The sequence below is a fragment of the Trichoderma harzianum genome (assembly GCF_003025095.1).
Source record: "Trichoderma harzianum CBS 226.95 unplaced genomic scaffold M431scaffold_17, whole genome shotgun sequence".
Taxonomy (NCBI): domain Eukaryota; kingdom Fungi; phylum Ascomycota; class Sordariomycetes; order Hypocreales; family Hypocreaceae; genus Trichoderma; species Trichoderma harzianum.
Window position 1 is genome coordinate 1 of NW_020209265.1, and position 12,976 is coordinate 12,976.

At 24.7% G+C, this 12,976-nt stretch overlaps 1 protein-coding gene across 1 annotated transcript; it reads left to right on the forward strand.

The window, feature by feature from the left end:
• Nucleotides 1-9,900: 9,900 nt before the first annotated feature.
• M431DRAFT_9816 (hypothetical protein) lies at nucleotides 9,901-10,895 on the forward strand (the record flags this gene model as incomplete). Its single annotated transcript, XM_024925009.1, has 4 exons — nucleotides 9,901-10,138; nucleotides 10,207-10,326; nucleotides 10,383-10,522; nucleotides 10,578-10,895. The coding sequence occupies 4 exons, from the start codon at nucleotides 9,901-9,903 to the stop codon at nucleotides 10,893-10,895; spliced, it is 816 nt and encodes a 271-aa protein (XP_024769198.1).
• Nucleotides 10,896-12,976: the final 2,081 nt, after the last annotated feature.

Consider the following 12,976-nt stretch of genomic DNA (forward strand, 5'->3'; position numbering starts at 1 on the left):
AAGATAAATAGGCTAAGTAATAAACTTAATTTTAAAAAACTTAGACTTTATAAAGTTATAAAGAAAATTAGACCTATTAATTATAAAATAAATCTTTTACTTACTCTAGGAAAATAAAGAAAAATTATATATTTAAATTTTTATATTTTACTATTAAAAAAAGTATTAGTAAATAAAAAAATAAGTAAAGTTATATAAAATAAAATTATTATTTAAGGTAAAGAATTTAAATATAAGGTTAAGAAACTTAAAATAATAAAATTTAATAAAAATACTTAATAAACTAAATACCTAGTAAAATAAAAAGGCTATAATAAAATAAAAAACTTATAATAAATTATTAAAGACTTTAAATATTTAAAAAACTTTATAAATAACTTTTACTAAAGTTTAAGTTTAGTAAAAAAAAGTTAAAAGTATCTTAATTAATAATATTAATTATAAAACCTTAAGTTATAAAATTAAATAAATTAAGTAATAATATATTAGCTTAATAAGCTACTTCTACTTCTTACGCTTCCTACTCCTTATATTTAATATACTTTAATTCTTTTAAATTATTAATACTATAAGTAATAGCCTGCTTTATTTACTTTAACTACTTACGTTTCTAAGTATAAAGATATTTTACTTAGGCACTAGCCTTAAGCTACATCTCTTCTACTTCTTTAAGCTTCTTATTTAATTTTAAATAATAAGTTACTACCTTATGTATTTATTATAGGGTAAGATTAAATATTTTATAATAAGATTTTTAATTTTAAATATAAGAAAGATATTAATAGGAATTTTCCTCTAAGGTAATATAATTACAGCTTTACTTTTTATAATAAGTATATAATTTTATAATAAGGATAGAATTTTCTAATATAGTATTAGTAAGGCTTTTATGCTTTTTTTTTTTTTACTTAAAAATAGGTTTATTATTACGCTTATATTTATAATTAGCTATAATAAAAAAATAAAAACAAAGGTAAAATAAAAAGGATTATAGTATTTATTAATAAGATAGAAGTAGATATTTATATACTACTTTAATTAGGTCTTAAGGATAAAACTAATAAAAGGGGGAGAATTATATTATAACCTAACTTTTAAAGTTATAATAATAGGCTAATAAGTTAGCTAAAACTGGATTAACTATAGATTAATAGATTAATTAAGACTGTTAGTATTTCCTAATAGGAAAGCTAGGAAAGCTAGCTTTTTAAATAATTTACTATAAAAAAGTTAGGAAAGCTAGCTTTCTAATATAATTTAGGATATATAATTAAATATATAAGTTTACTTTATATTACTTATTAAAATACTTAAATAGCTAGTTATTATTATAACGTTTATAATATAATTAAATTAGAACTTAGATATTTACTTTTATTTATATTATTAACTAGTAATAAGATTACTTATTTACTAACCTGATTGCTTTGCTAATATAAATTGTAAAACTACTCTAAGGTTTATCCCTTAGAAACAGCTAACCTATAGTGCCTATAGGACCCAGTTTGTTACACTTATTTATAAGTAGTTTATAGTCTTTATATTATATAAAAGGGTATATATTTAGAAAAGTATTAATTTACTATTAATATTTTTTATTAGTTTTATAAAAACTAAAGTTATAGATTTTTCTGCTGTTATTATAGGTAATATTATCTTTACTACTATTTTCCTTATTTAAAAGTTCCTATTTTTAAAATACCTTTTCCTTATCCTTAAATTTATTATTTTATTCTTATTTATTAAAACTTTATTAAATAAGTTATTTAATATAGCTAAGGTTTTCTTAGGTAACTTTTTTAAGTATATTTAAGGTTTAGGTATACCTTTTAAGGTATTATCTAAAACCTTATTTATTACTATAATATATTTAATAATTATTATTATAATATACTAAGAAGTATAATATATTATAATTTACTAAGGGTTTTATAGTATTAATAGTTTAATTTTCCTTAGGTTCTAGGATAAGTATAAACTTTTTATTATTATTTTTTTTAAGGACTTAATAATATTTTTTTATATATTCTTTTTTTTTATAATTATAGTATTTAATATTTTTACATTATATTTTAATAATACTAAGGTTTATTAATCCTAATTATTTATTATTAAAAAATGTAATATAATTATTTTACTTTTTTTCTTAATTAGTTTAGTATCCTTAAGTTTACTTAGGTTAAATATTATAAAAGTTCCTAGTTTTTTCTTACTTCTGCTTTTTTTATTATTCCTAATTATAATTATTAATTTTAATAGCTTTTTAAGTATAGTTAATAAAGGTTATCTTTTTATAATTAATTTTAAAAAATTTATTTTTAACTTTAGGTTTTATACTATTATAATAAACTTCCTTTTTTATTTCTTTAATTTAATTAACTTTAGTTAATAAATATAAAAAAGTTAAAGTATATTTACTTAGTAGTCTTTTTTAAATAATAAAATAAAGTTTTTACTTAGTTTTTTATTATTTATTTATAATACTAAAAAACTTTTTAAATTACTTTTAAAATTTTATATACTTAGTATAAATTTCTTTAGTTTATATTTTAAGCTTTTTTAAGTTAATTTTTCCTTTTTTATAATTCTATATAATAAGTTAAAACTATATTTTAGTATCTTCTATAAAGTAGCTGCCTATAAAAATAACTCTATCTTTATTATCCTTTAAGATATAAGAAAAGTATTTAAAATAAGTTATAAATTTTAAAAAAAATTTATCTATCTTACGTAAATCTTTGTTAAAGGGTTTAGGCTTTATTAATTTAAGAACCTTACCTTTCTCTTTTTTCTTATTTTAAAGGTCCTAAAGCTAAGTCTTAAAAGCTTTAAACTTAGCCTTTAATTTATTATAATTAACTTAATTAGCTATATTTTTAGCTAATATATCTTTAAGCTTAATATTACTATTATAATTACTTTAAGCTTTACTTTCGTAATTAATATTATTATTTAAAACTCTAAAGCTTATAAGCTACTAAGTTTTTAATATTTTATTACCTATAGGTTTAAGGTAACTATTTAAATAAAAGTTATTATTATATAATAAACCAGGTTTTATAAGTACTATAGGTTAGCTGTTTCTAAAGGATAAACTTTAAAGTAGTTCTATAGTTTATATTAGCGAAGTAGTTAAGTTAGTAGATAGGTAAATTAATTACTAGCTAGTAATATAATAAAAATAAATATCTATATTCTAATTTAATTATATTATAAGCGCTATAATAATAATTAACTATTTAAGTATTTTAATAAGTAATATAAAGTAAACTTATATATTTAGTTATATATTCTAGATTATATAAAAAGCTAGCTTTCCTAGCTTTCTTATAATAAATTATTTAAAAAGCTAGCTTTCCTAGCTTTCCTAGTTAAGGAGTGCTGTCAGTCCTAATTAGTCTATTGGTCTATAGTTAATCCGGTCCGGGCCAACCTATTGGCCCGTTGTCGCGACCTTAAGAGCCGGGTCGTGATATAAATTACTTTACTACCTTCCTGCTTTATATAACTTAAGAAAAGCATATTATTTACGAGGGCTTTATTATTTACTATTACTACTTACTAAAGGCGTATTTTTATTTATGCAGTATATATAAAAGTAACTTAACCTTTTAATAAGTTTTCTAATTAACTAAACGGTATTAGGAAATCTAATGCCTCCGATCTTAATAAAGAGGGTGAAATAAATTTCCTTAGACTAAGATAACTTATATCTTAATATTAATATATCTTAAAGTCCTATTTCTATAACTATTTATATAATTATCTAATAGTCTTAGTTACCGAAGTTTTATACTTACTATATTACTTTTACAAAAGGTATTCCTATCTTCTAGGATACAGCTTTAATTAATTACCTATCTTTAAATTTAACGCAGCAGATATAGAACTTAATATACCATTAGCGTAAAGAAAGGGTATAAACGTATATTTATATACTATACTTCAGAATGTATTACATTAATCTAGCGTATATTTAATAATAATTAAGTAAAAGTAGTAGATATTATTAACGCAGAAATTTACTAAAGAAGTTTTATACGCTTAATTAATTACAATTTTATAATGCCCCTTAAGGGCCAGTATAAATTACTATAACTCCTTAAATCGGGGAAGGATAAAATAGGCTACCTGGAGCAGCGGGGCAGCGGAGACGTAAAAGGAGTAGGCTACTAGGTCTCTGCTATCCCTGTTCTTTATTAACTAATAGAGTTTATATATATAATAAACCCTACTAGTAGTATAAATATAAGTATAAGTAATATTTACTATAAATTATAATAAATAAACTATAGTAGAAAAATATAGCTTTATTAATAAAAAGGGGGATAAAATAGTTAATAAGATTTTAAGTAATAAGTTAGTATACTTACCTACTAACCGCTATATAATATTAAAATAATTCCTTTAATTCTTATATATGCTCTAGGGTAATGTAAATAATCTAAAGAAGCTGTTTATATTTCTAAGGCTGGTTATATATAAGGATTAAAAGAGTTTAAAACGCTGGTTACCTAAATAAGATAGTGAATATAAAAGCGAATTCTGTACTATAGTAATAGTATTTTAGTAAAAAAAGAAGATAAATAAAAAAGCGTAGTTTAGCTTAGCTATACTACTGCCTATAAGCTAGGTTAGTACTTTAGTTAAAATAAAAACTGGAAAGAGGAAATAAGATCTTAAAAAAGATAAATAGTATACTGTAGCCTTTAAAGTAATTAAAAAACAGGGATTTAAATAAAAGCCTGGTAAAGATTTAATTATTTATAATAATAATATCCCTAATGTTAACTTTTTTAATAATAGAATTTATATTAAAGTAAAAGATATACTAAGGTACTAGACTATTATATATCTCTAGACTATTTTGAAAAATAAATCTAAGGATGCGGAGTTATAGGTTAATAAACTAAATAAAAAGAAAAGTAAAAAGAACTAGTATATTAAATATGTAAGCTATTACCTATATAAGTAGTTTAATTATAGAAATAAGTTTTTTAAAGGTGTAAAGGATCTTAGGTTAAAGGGTAGATTTTATAGAATTATATATAAATAAATAATATAATTTATTCTATTATTTTATATTATTATAACCAGTAGGGCTAAAGATTATAGTAATCCTAGTATATATTATAATAAAACTAGCTATTTATAAAGGATTAGTTACTATTGTAATAAACTGATATTAGTTACCTTAGTAAAGATAATACTTTTTATTAAAGAAGGATTAGAGATAAATACTATTATTATTAAGTACCTAGCTGTAAAGTAGTAGCTAATATATAAATATTTTACCTCTTTAGCTTTATTACTCCTCTTTTTAATCTAGGCTTTTAATAAATGAATTAAAATATATTATGTTAAATAATCTTAATTTATTAACTTTTTCTTTATAGTATTATATATATAAGATAAAATAACTGTTGCTGGTTATTTATTTATAGTATACTGCTATTTTAGTATTAGTAGTCTAATAGTTTTAAAATACTACTTTAGGGTAAGTTTGTTACTCCTAGGGGTATACTTAATAAGATATCCCTTAATTTTTTAATTAGTGGGCGGGCTAGTAGTTGCTTATATTTATTTAACTAAGCTATATAGTAAAATAATAAATATAATAATAATTACTTAGAATACTATTATTTATTTATAATTATAGAATAAATTAAAATATAATATATAATATAAAGATTTTAAATTTTATTTTTAATAATAGTAGTAAGTTTTTTCTTTTTTTTTAAATATTACTAAGCTATAGTATAGTACTTACTATATATACTAGTACTAGTATTACGCTTTATAAGCAAATACCTTTATAACCTTTAAATTTAAGTTAATATATAGATATAGAATTTAGGATAATTTTTTATTAATCTGGAATATTTAATCTAGGTTATCTTAAATAAATACGTAATTAATTATATAAAAGTATTAGGAGAAAAAAGTATAATTAAAATTAAATTTATTAGCTTATAATTCTGCCCTCTACTTAGGTATAAATGGAAATGAAAGTAAATATGTTAATAAGCTAATAAAGCTATTTACGTATAATAAAATACAATATATTCCTATGTTACTTACGATATATACTAGTATTAAATAAAGTTTACTTTTACTTACTATAGTATATAGAATTGTTTATTATAGTTATATAATAAGAGAATTTATAGATATACTCTTAAGTAAAACGGAGCCTTTTTACAAGTATAGTAAATGGGTGGGCAATTTCGTAAGTATTAGAATAGCTATAGCCTTTTTAAGCATAAGTAATAGACATTAGCTAATTAGCCTGCGCGTAATAAATAGGTAATACTGGAAATAACTGGCCTGTGCGTAATGTTGGCCTGCGCGTAATACACTGATAATTATTACAGCCTGACCCAAAGACAAGGTACATTAGGAATATACTACGGAAGAATACTTTACCCGAAGAACTAATTAACGCAGGAGCGATAAGCTTATCGTAAGCTACCTTAGACGGATCACTCGTAAAATGGTAATCCTATACTTAGGCTTACGATCCTAAGAGTAAGCTATTTAAAATAACTAAATATATAAGATTTAATTCTTTATGCTTTTTAGATAATATAAATAAATAGTCGTTAATAAAATATTAAAATTAAATATAAACTAAATCTTTATTATATTTTACTTACTTTATAATTACATCTGCTTAAAGCTACTTTTTATTCTTTTTGCTAATATAAACTAACTAACCTTAGCTTATTACCTTAGGAACTTACCTTATACTTTATAAGTATTAGGTCGGGATATTATAATAATACTAGTAATAACTGGCCTGTGCGTAATGTTGGCCTGCTTGTAATATACTGATAATACTGGTAATAACTGGCCTGCGCGTAATGTTGGCCTGCTTGTAATATACTGATAATACTGGTAATAACTGGCCTATACGTAATGTTGGCTTATGCGTAATATATTAATAATATTAGTAATAACTGGCCTATGTGTAATGTTGGCTTGTGTATAATATACTGGTAATTATTGTAATATTTATAATAACCTGGGCTAAATTTTCTAGCTTAACGAAATTAGCTAATATATTATATATACTCTATTGCTTAGCAGGATAGCAGAGACCTCTTTACCCTATTGCTGTAGGTAATATATTTTATCTTTGCCTAAGTTAAGGGTTAATTAATAGTATTTTATATTAAGTAGTATTTAAGGGGTATTATAAAATTATTATTAGATCTTTTTTAAAAAAATAAATATACTAAGAGTATTAGCTATATTTACTAAATTAGTATTAAAAATTTAGTAAGGTAATACTTTCTGCTGTAAATATATATTTATATTCTTACTTTATATTAATAAAGTACTAAGGTATATATAAGAAAAAGGCTATATTTTAGAAAATAGGAATCTGCTTTATAAAAATAATAATAGTAAGTATAATAAAAATTAGTAACTAAGACTACTAAATTATTATTTAAATAACTATAGAAATACTATAGACCTTTAAATTATATATAATAAGCTTCTTAAGGTTCCCCCTAGAGATTTTTATTATTTTAGTTAAATTTATAGAATAAAAAGAATTTATAATTCTTACTAAAGTATATAAATTATTATATTCTATTACTAATCTACTACTTTATTAATAAGATTATATTTAGGAGAAACTAAAAACCCTGTATTAGGCTGTAGAATATAGGGAAATAGGTATATATTAAAGAGCTTTAGATAAATAAAAGGATTTTAATTAAGCTATTAAAGAAGGTATAATAGCGTTATATTACGTAATATTTTATTATAAAGAAGTTATAAATAAAATAATAGCTTACTTTTTTAACTTAGGAGTATATTTAGACATTATTTATTATAATTTTATAAAAATACCTTTAGAGTTTATTTATAAGAATTAAAATTTTAAAGCTGCTATAGCTTTATTTTACGCTAGTGTAGTGCTTATAGAAGGCTTATTAATATAATACGTATTAAGTATTAAAATAAAAGATACAGAAGTTTATATTTTAAAAAAGTATATAAGAGAGTTTATAATCCTTTAAAGAACCTTAATTTAGGAACTTATTTATAAGGGAGCCTGTTTTAATTAGCGCCTATATAGCGAAGGATAGATTATATTAATATATATTATTTATAAGAGTAAAGTTTCTACAGTCTGACTTTTACTTAATTTAGGAGTTAACCTAAACTTAAGAGGCGGTTTTAATAAAATAGTATTAATATATTTTATTAAAAATTATAATATATAATATATTAAAATACTTATTAAAGCAGGTGTTAATGTTAATTTAGTTAATATTATTAAAACGCTAGCTTTATACTCCCTACCTTTATAAGTAATAAATAAGGATGTATATAGTAAAGATTTAGGTATTTTTTTAAAAAAAGTTATTTAAAATTAAAAAGGAGTTCTAGGATTTAGAATATAGTTTTATCTTAATATTTAAGTTAGTAATTTATAAAGCTTTATAAGGCTAATATTTTACCCTAGGTAGTCGAAGTTAGGATCTCAATCCATCGACGTATTGATCAGCACCATAAACCTCGGAGGGTCGTTGCTCACCTAGGCCAGTGATGGCGACTATGTTTTCAATACTCTGTGCAAAATTCTGGTTAAAAAAAAAAATTGTTGCGAATCAACGGTCAAAGTATTATGTCGCGTGGATATATCAGCATTTCCAATGCAAATCCTGTCCTGACAGAAGATCAGGACTGTGAAGAAAGCATCGAAAAGACTACTATTGATGCTACAATTACTTACAGATGGAGGAGTATTGTGTGGGTTTCGATTATTATCTTTGCAACGGGTGTACCACTATTGCTCCTACTACTACTTCATGAAGAGAATCGACATGAGTTCATCCTCCCAAACGGCTAAACACTTTGCGAAACCCGAACATTGTTGGCCAAGTTGACCTAACGGTTTAATAATGATCGTGAAATACAGCACACCCGTGACGTTCCAGCCAAATTATCTCTATTGGAACGTGTCCAGCGCCGAGTCAGCTCGCGCGTGGGAACTTGTCAGTGAGTAATACCCAGTGTGCAGCACAAAGCGTTCACCGTGACCAGTGGGAATGCTGACGAAGAGCTTCATTGGTGTAGATCACCATGGGGAAATTTTCTTATCACATTCGAAGAGATATAATCTCCCACCGGGAATTGAGAGAGCAAATGGTTATCAGTCGTATCCGTTGTCAGCTTTTCATCAATTACATTGCCTAGTAAGCAACACTAATAGCATGCTCAACATTCTATGGCCACTCATACTTTATTCTTCTAGAAGATGATCAGAAAACATTATACGTCGTTGTTCAACAAAGTCGCATTGAATGATCCTGTGGATAATCATGTTGAGCATTGCTTTGACTATCTGCGTCAGTCCATCATGTGTGCAGCAGACATGACGATTGAGAAAGCGCGAGTTGATCCTGATGGTCACCGAAGAGCAGTAGACGGATGGGAGACAACACACCAGTGCAGAGACTGGGGAAAAGTTCTGGAAGTAGTGCGACCCTTTGGTTGTAGCAATTGTAAATAGTAGGAAGAATCATGTAGATGAATATAACTGAGAAGCAACCATTGTAGAACCTGGAAGAGCAAAACATCGAGTGATGTGGAGTAAGATGGCCTACGCTTACAGTACTTGTCTAGAGCTCTCAGAGCAACTGTGCACCAGTAAAAGAGAATGGAAAAGATGAATGCAGAAAGCAATCCAGCTACTATTTAGCGCAGTGGAGACAGGCAGAGGGTATAAATGTCCAAGGCTGCCTGGTGCTATCCCAGGCCACGGCTCGGTTATATTCGTCAATTTTTATCGTGAAAAGGTTGATACCATTTTTTTTTCTTAAACATTCAAATCTTATTCAAATTTGCCTCTACTCGTTTGCTTCTACTTGTTTTACGGCCATGGCTTACAAGGACATATCCGAGGAAAATATTGCGATGGATGAAGAGCAGCATGTTCCATTTCTATCACCTATAGATCATCCGGGCCGTACATCTGAGAATACAAAGCAAAATATTCGACCAGATTATTTGAAGATAGCCATGTATGGACTGCTTGGTTTATCTGCAATGTTAACTATCGGCGGTTTAAGGTCAAAGCCTACGTTTGAAGGATGCGTGAAACATTTACATGAGTGGTGTAAGTGTTCATGATAGACCCTACATCAGTGGAACAACAATAACGTAATTGATGTCATCTATAAATAGCGCCAATGTTGGAAGCCTTTGAATATGATGCCAGACCGAGAATCCGAATGACTTCAAATTTTATATACATGGGGCATCCTACATCCGTTCTTGAACAAGCCTGGGACAGTCTTTGGCAATGTGAGCCCTTTCACCCTCTTACTATTTACACTCTTACATCTGACGTTTTATTCTAGTCGGATCATTCGGGTTGCCAGAAGAACAACTTCCGCTACTCCATAAATCCAGCACAGAACATGATTGGCACCATCTGCCGGAGGCAGGCGGTGGAGGTATTCAAGCTTATGTTGAAGGCTTCCATTACATTCACTGCTTGGTATGGAGCATTCAGTTTGTAATCGACACTACTGAGAAACTGCTAATGATCTTAGAACCTCGTACGTCAGTTCACGTACCGGAATGAGTATGATTATAGCGATATTCATGCTTTCAATAACCCTCATATGGACATTATGGACCACGTTGAGCACTGTTTGGAAATGCTCAGAGTGAAAATAATGTGTAATGCAGATTTATCCATTTACCCGGTATCAAGAGACACAAGCGATGACAAGACGATTCATGTTGAGAGGCAAAGACAGGTGTGCCCGAATTTTGAGAGATTAGTCAAATGGGCAGATGATCGCATTACTGTGCCATTCCGACAGATTTACAGACGGAGCTTCTTCGGCTTACAGGACCCTGGCTAATAGGGTAAGTAAGGTAAGCATTACTACTATAAGCTTACCCTTAAGCATATACTCAGGGGTAATTAGGGTAAGAGCTAGGTAACGTACTTAATATTATACAGATAAGCGTAGTAAATCCCTTAAGGAACTACCTAAATTAAACTAAAGAATATACAGTGCTTATTAAATTTTACCGTATATCTAAGTACGTACCTTAAAAATTCCACAGCCTAGCTAATAAAACCAGTAAATAACACCCTAGTACTACATATATTAATAAAAAATAAATAAAAAAAGACCTAAAGGTATATATTATACAGCAGCATTATGTATTTAAACAGCTAATTAATAAATAAGTATACTAAATTAACTATTAAATACTTTTTAATAAAACAGTTATAAGGTAGATTATAAAAGGTTTTTTAATAAGTAGTATTAAAATATAATTATAAAAAAACTAATAATAAAAGCTTTAATAAAAGTAAAGTAAAAGATAAAAAATACTAAATAAAGTATATCCTTACGTATATATATATTACTTTATCTCTTAAGCTAAGTATTAATTTAAAAACTACTATTAAAAAAGGTATTTATATATTAGTAATTAAAGAATTTAATAAAAGATAATTTTAGTTTTAATAAAGGATAAATTAGTAATAGTAAGCTTTATTATTTATATAATTATAAAAGTAACTATTTTAAATATAAAAAATTAATAAACTAGAATATTCCTAAGCGGATAATAATATAGTGGATAATAATATAGCGGATAATAATATAGTGGATAATAATATAGCGGATAATAATATAGTGGATAGTAATATTACAGATAGTAATATATAATATATTAATTAAGGATACTATGTTAGATAGGAACTATTAGATAGTTAACTAAACTAGCTAAGGATATATAGGTATATAAGTATAATATAAAGGGAACTGTATATAATATTATAATTATCTTAAAAATAAAAAAAAAGTATAAAAGTATACAGTAAGTTATATAAATTATAATAAATAAATAAATTAATTAATTAGTAATACCTTTAGTAAATTTATATTAGGGAATTTACCTTATACTCTAAAGTAGCTTTAATATTTAACTAGTATAAAGTAAATTTAATTAGCTTAGCTACAGAGTTTTACTATCTTAACTAATACTAGTATTTTATTAATTAGGCAGCTACCTATAAAATAAAGTATTAAGTACCTATAAGTAATAAATACTAAAATATTAACTTAGATATTAGGCCTAAATACACTTACTATTATATAAAATACTTAATTATTTATACGTCAGTTGAATTTAGTTTATAACTTATTAAAAAACTTCTATATTAAGCAGCCAAGTACTTTATATTTTAATAAAGTAATGTAATATATCGCTAATATAAGTCAGCCTTTAAGAATAAATCTTTCTAATAAGCTTAAGGTAATTACTCTAATACTTTAAATATACTTATATATATATTTAACTATATTATTAATATTAATAAAAATAAAAAATATTAAATTTTTAATAATATATAAATTATAATATACTATCTTTTTTTACTCCTTTACTAATCTACCTTACTAGTAATTATATATATTATACTCCCTAAATAAAATAAAATATAAAATAAAGTAATAGATATTTATTTAAATAATACTTCTGCTAAATCTTACCTAATATCCTTTATTAATATTTTTTTAAAAATATTCTAATACTTACTTTCTTTAATTACCCTAATTAGAAAATCTACATTAGTAAATAGTAAAAAATATCTACCCTTATATCTTACTATATTAAGATAATATATTTTATACGCTAAAGCTTTATTTTCTAAAGATTTAGTCTCTAAGAAGGTTATCTCTTAATATAAAAGTAAAGTTACTGTAAATTTTAACTAAAATATTTTCTTTATAAGCTTCTTAGCTTTATTTAATAGTAAGATTCCTAAAATGAATTCTACCGGAAGTTCTATATTAATAAATAAAAAAATTTTCCTATTTTTACAGCTGGCTGCTTTAATATAACGAATTTATAATACTTTCTATTTCTTTATTTATATAAAGTAACGCAGAGATATAATATTATTAAAAACTAAGGAAATAATTTT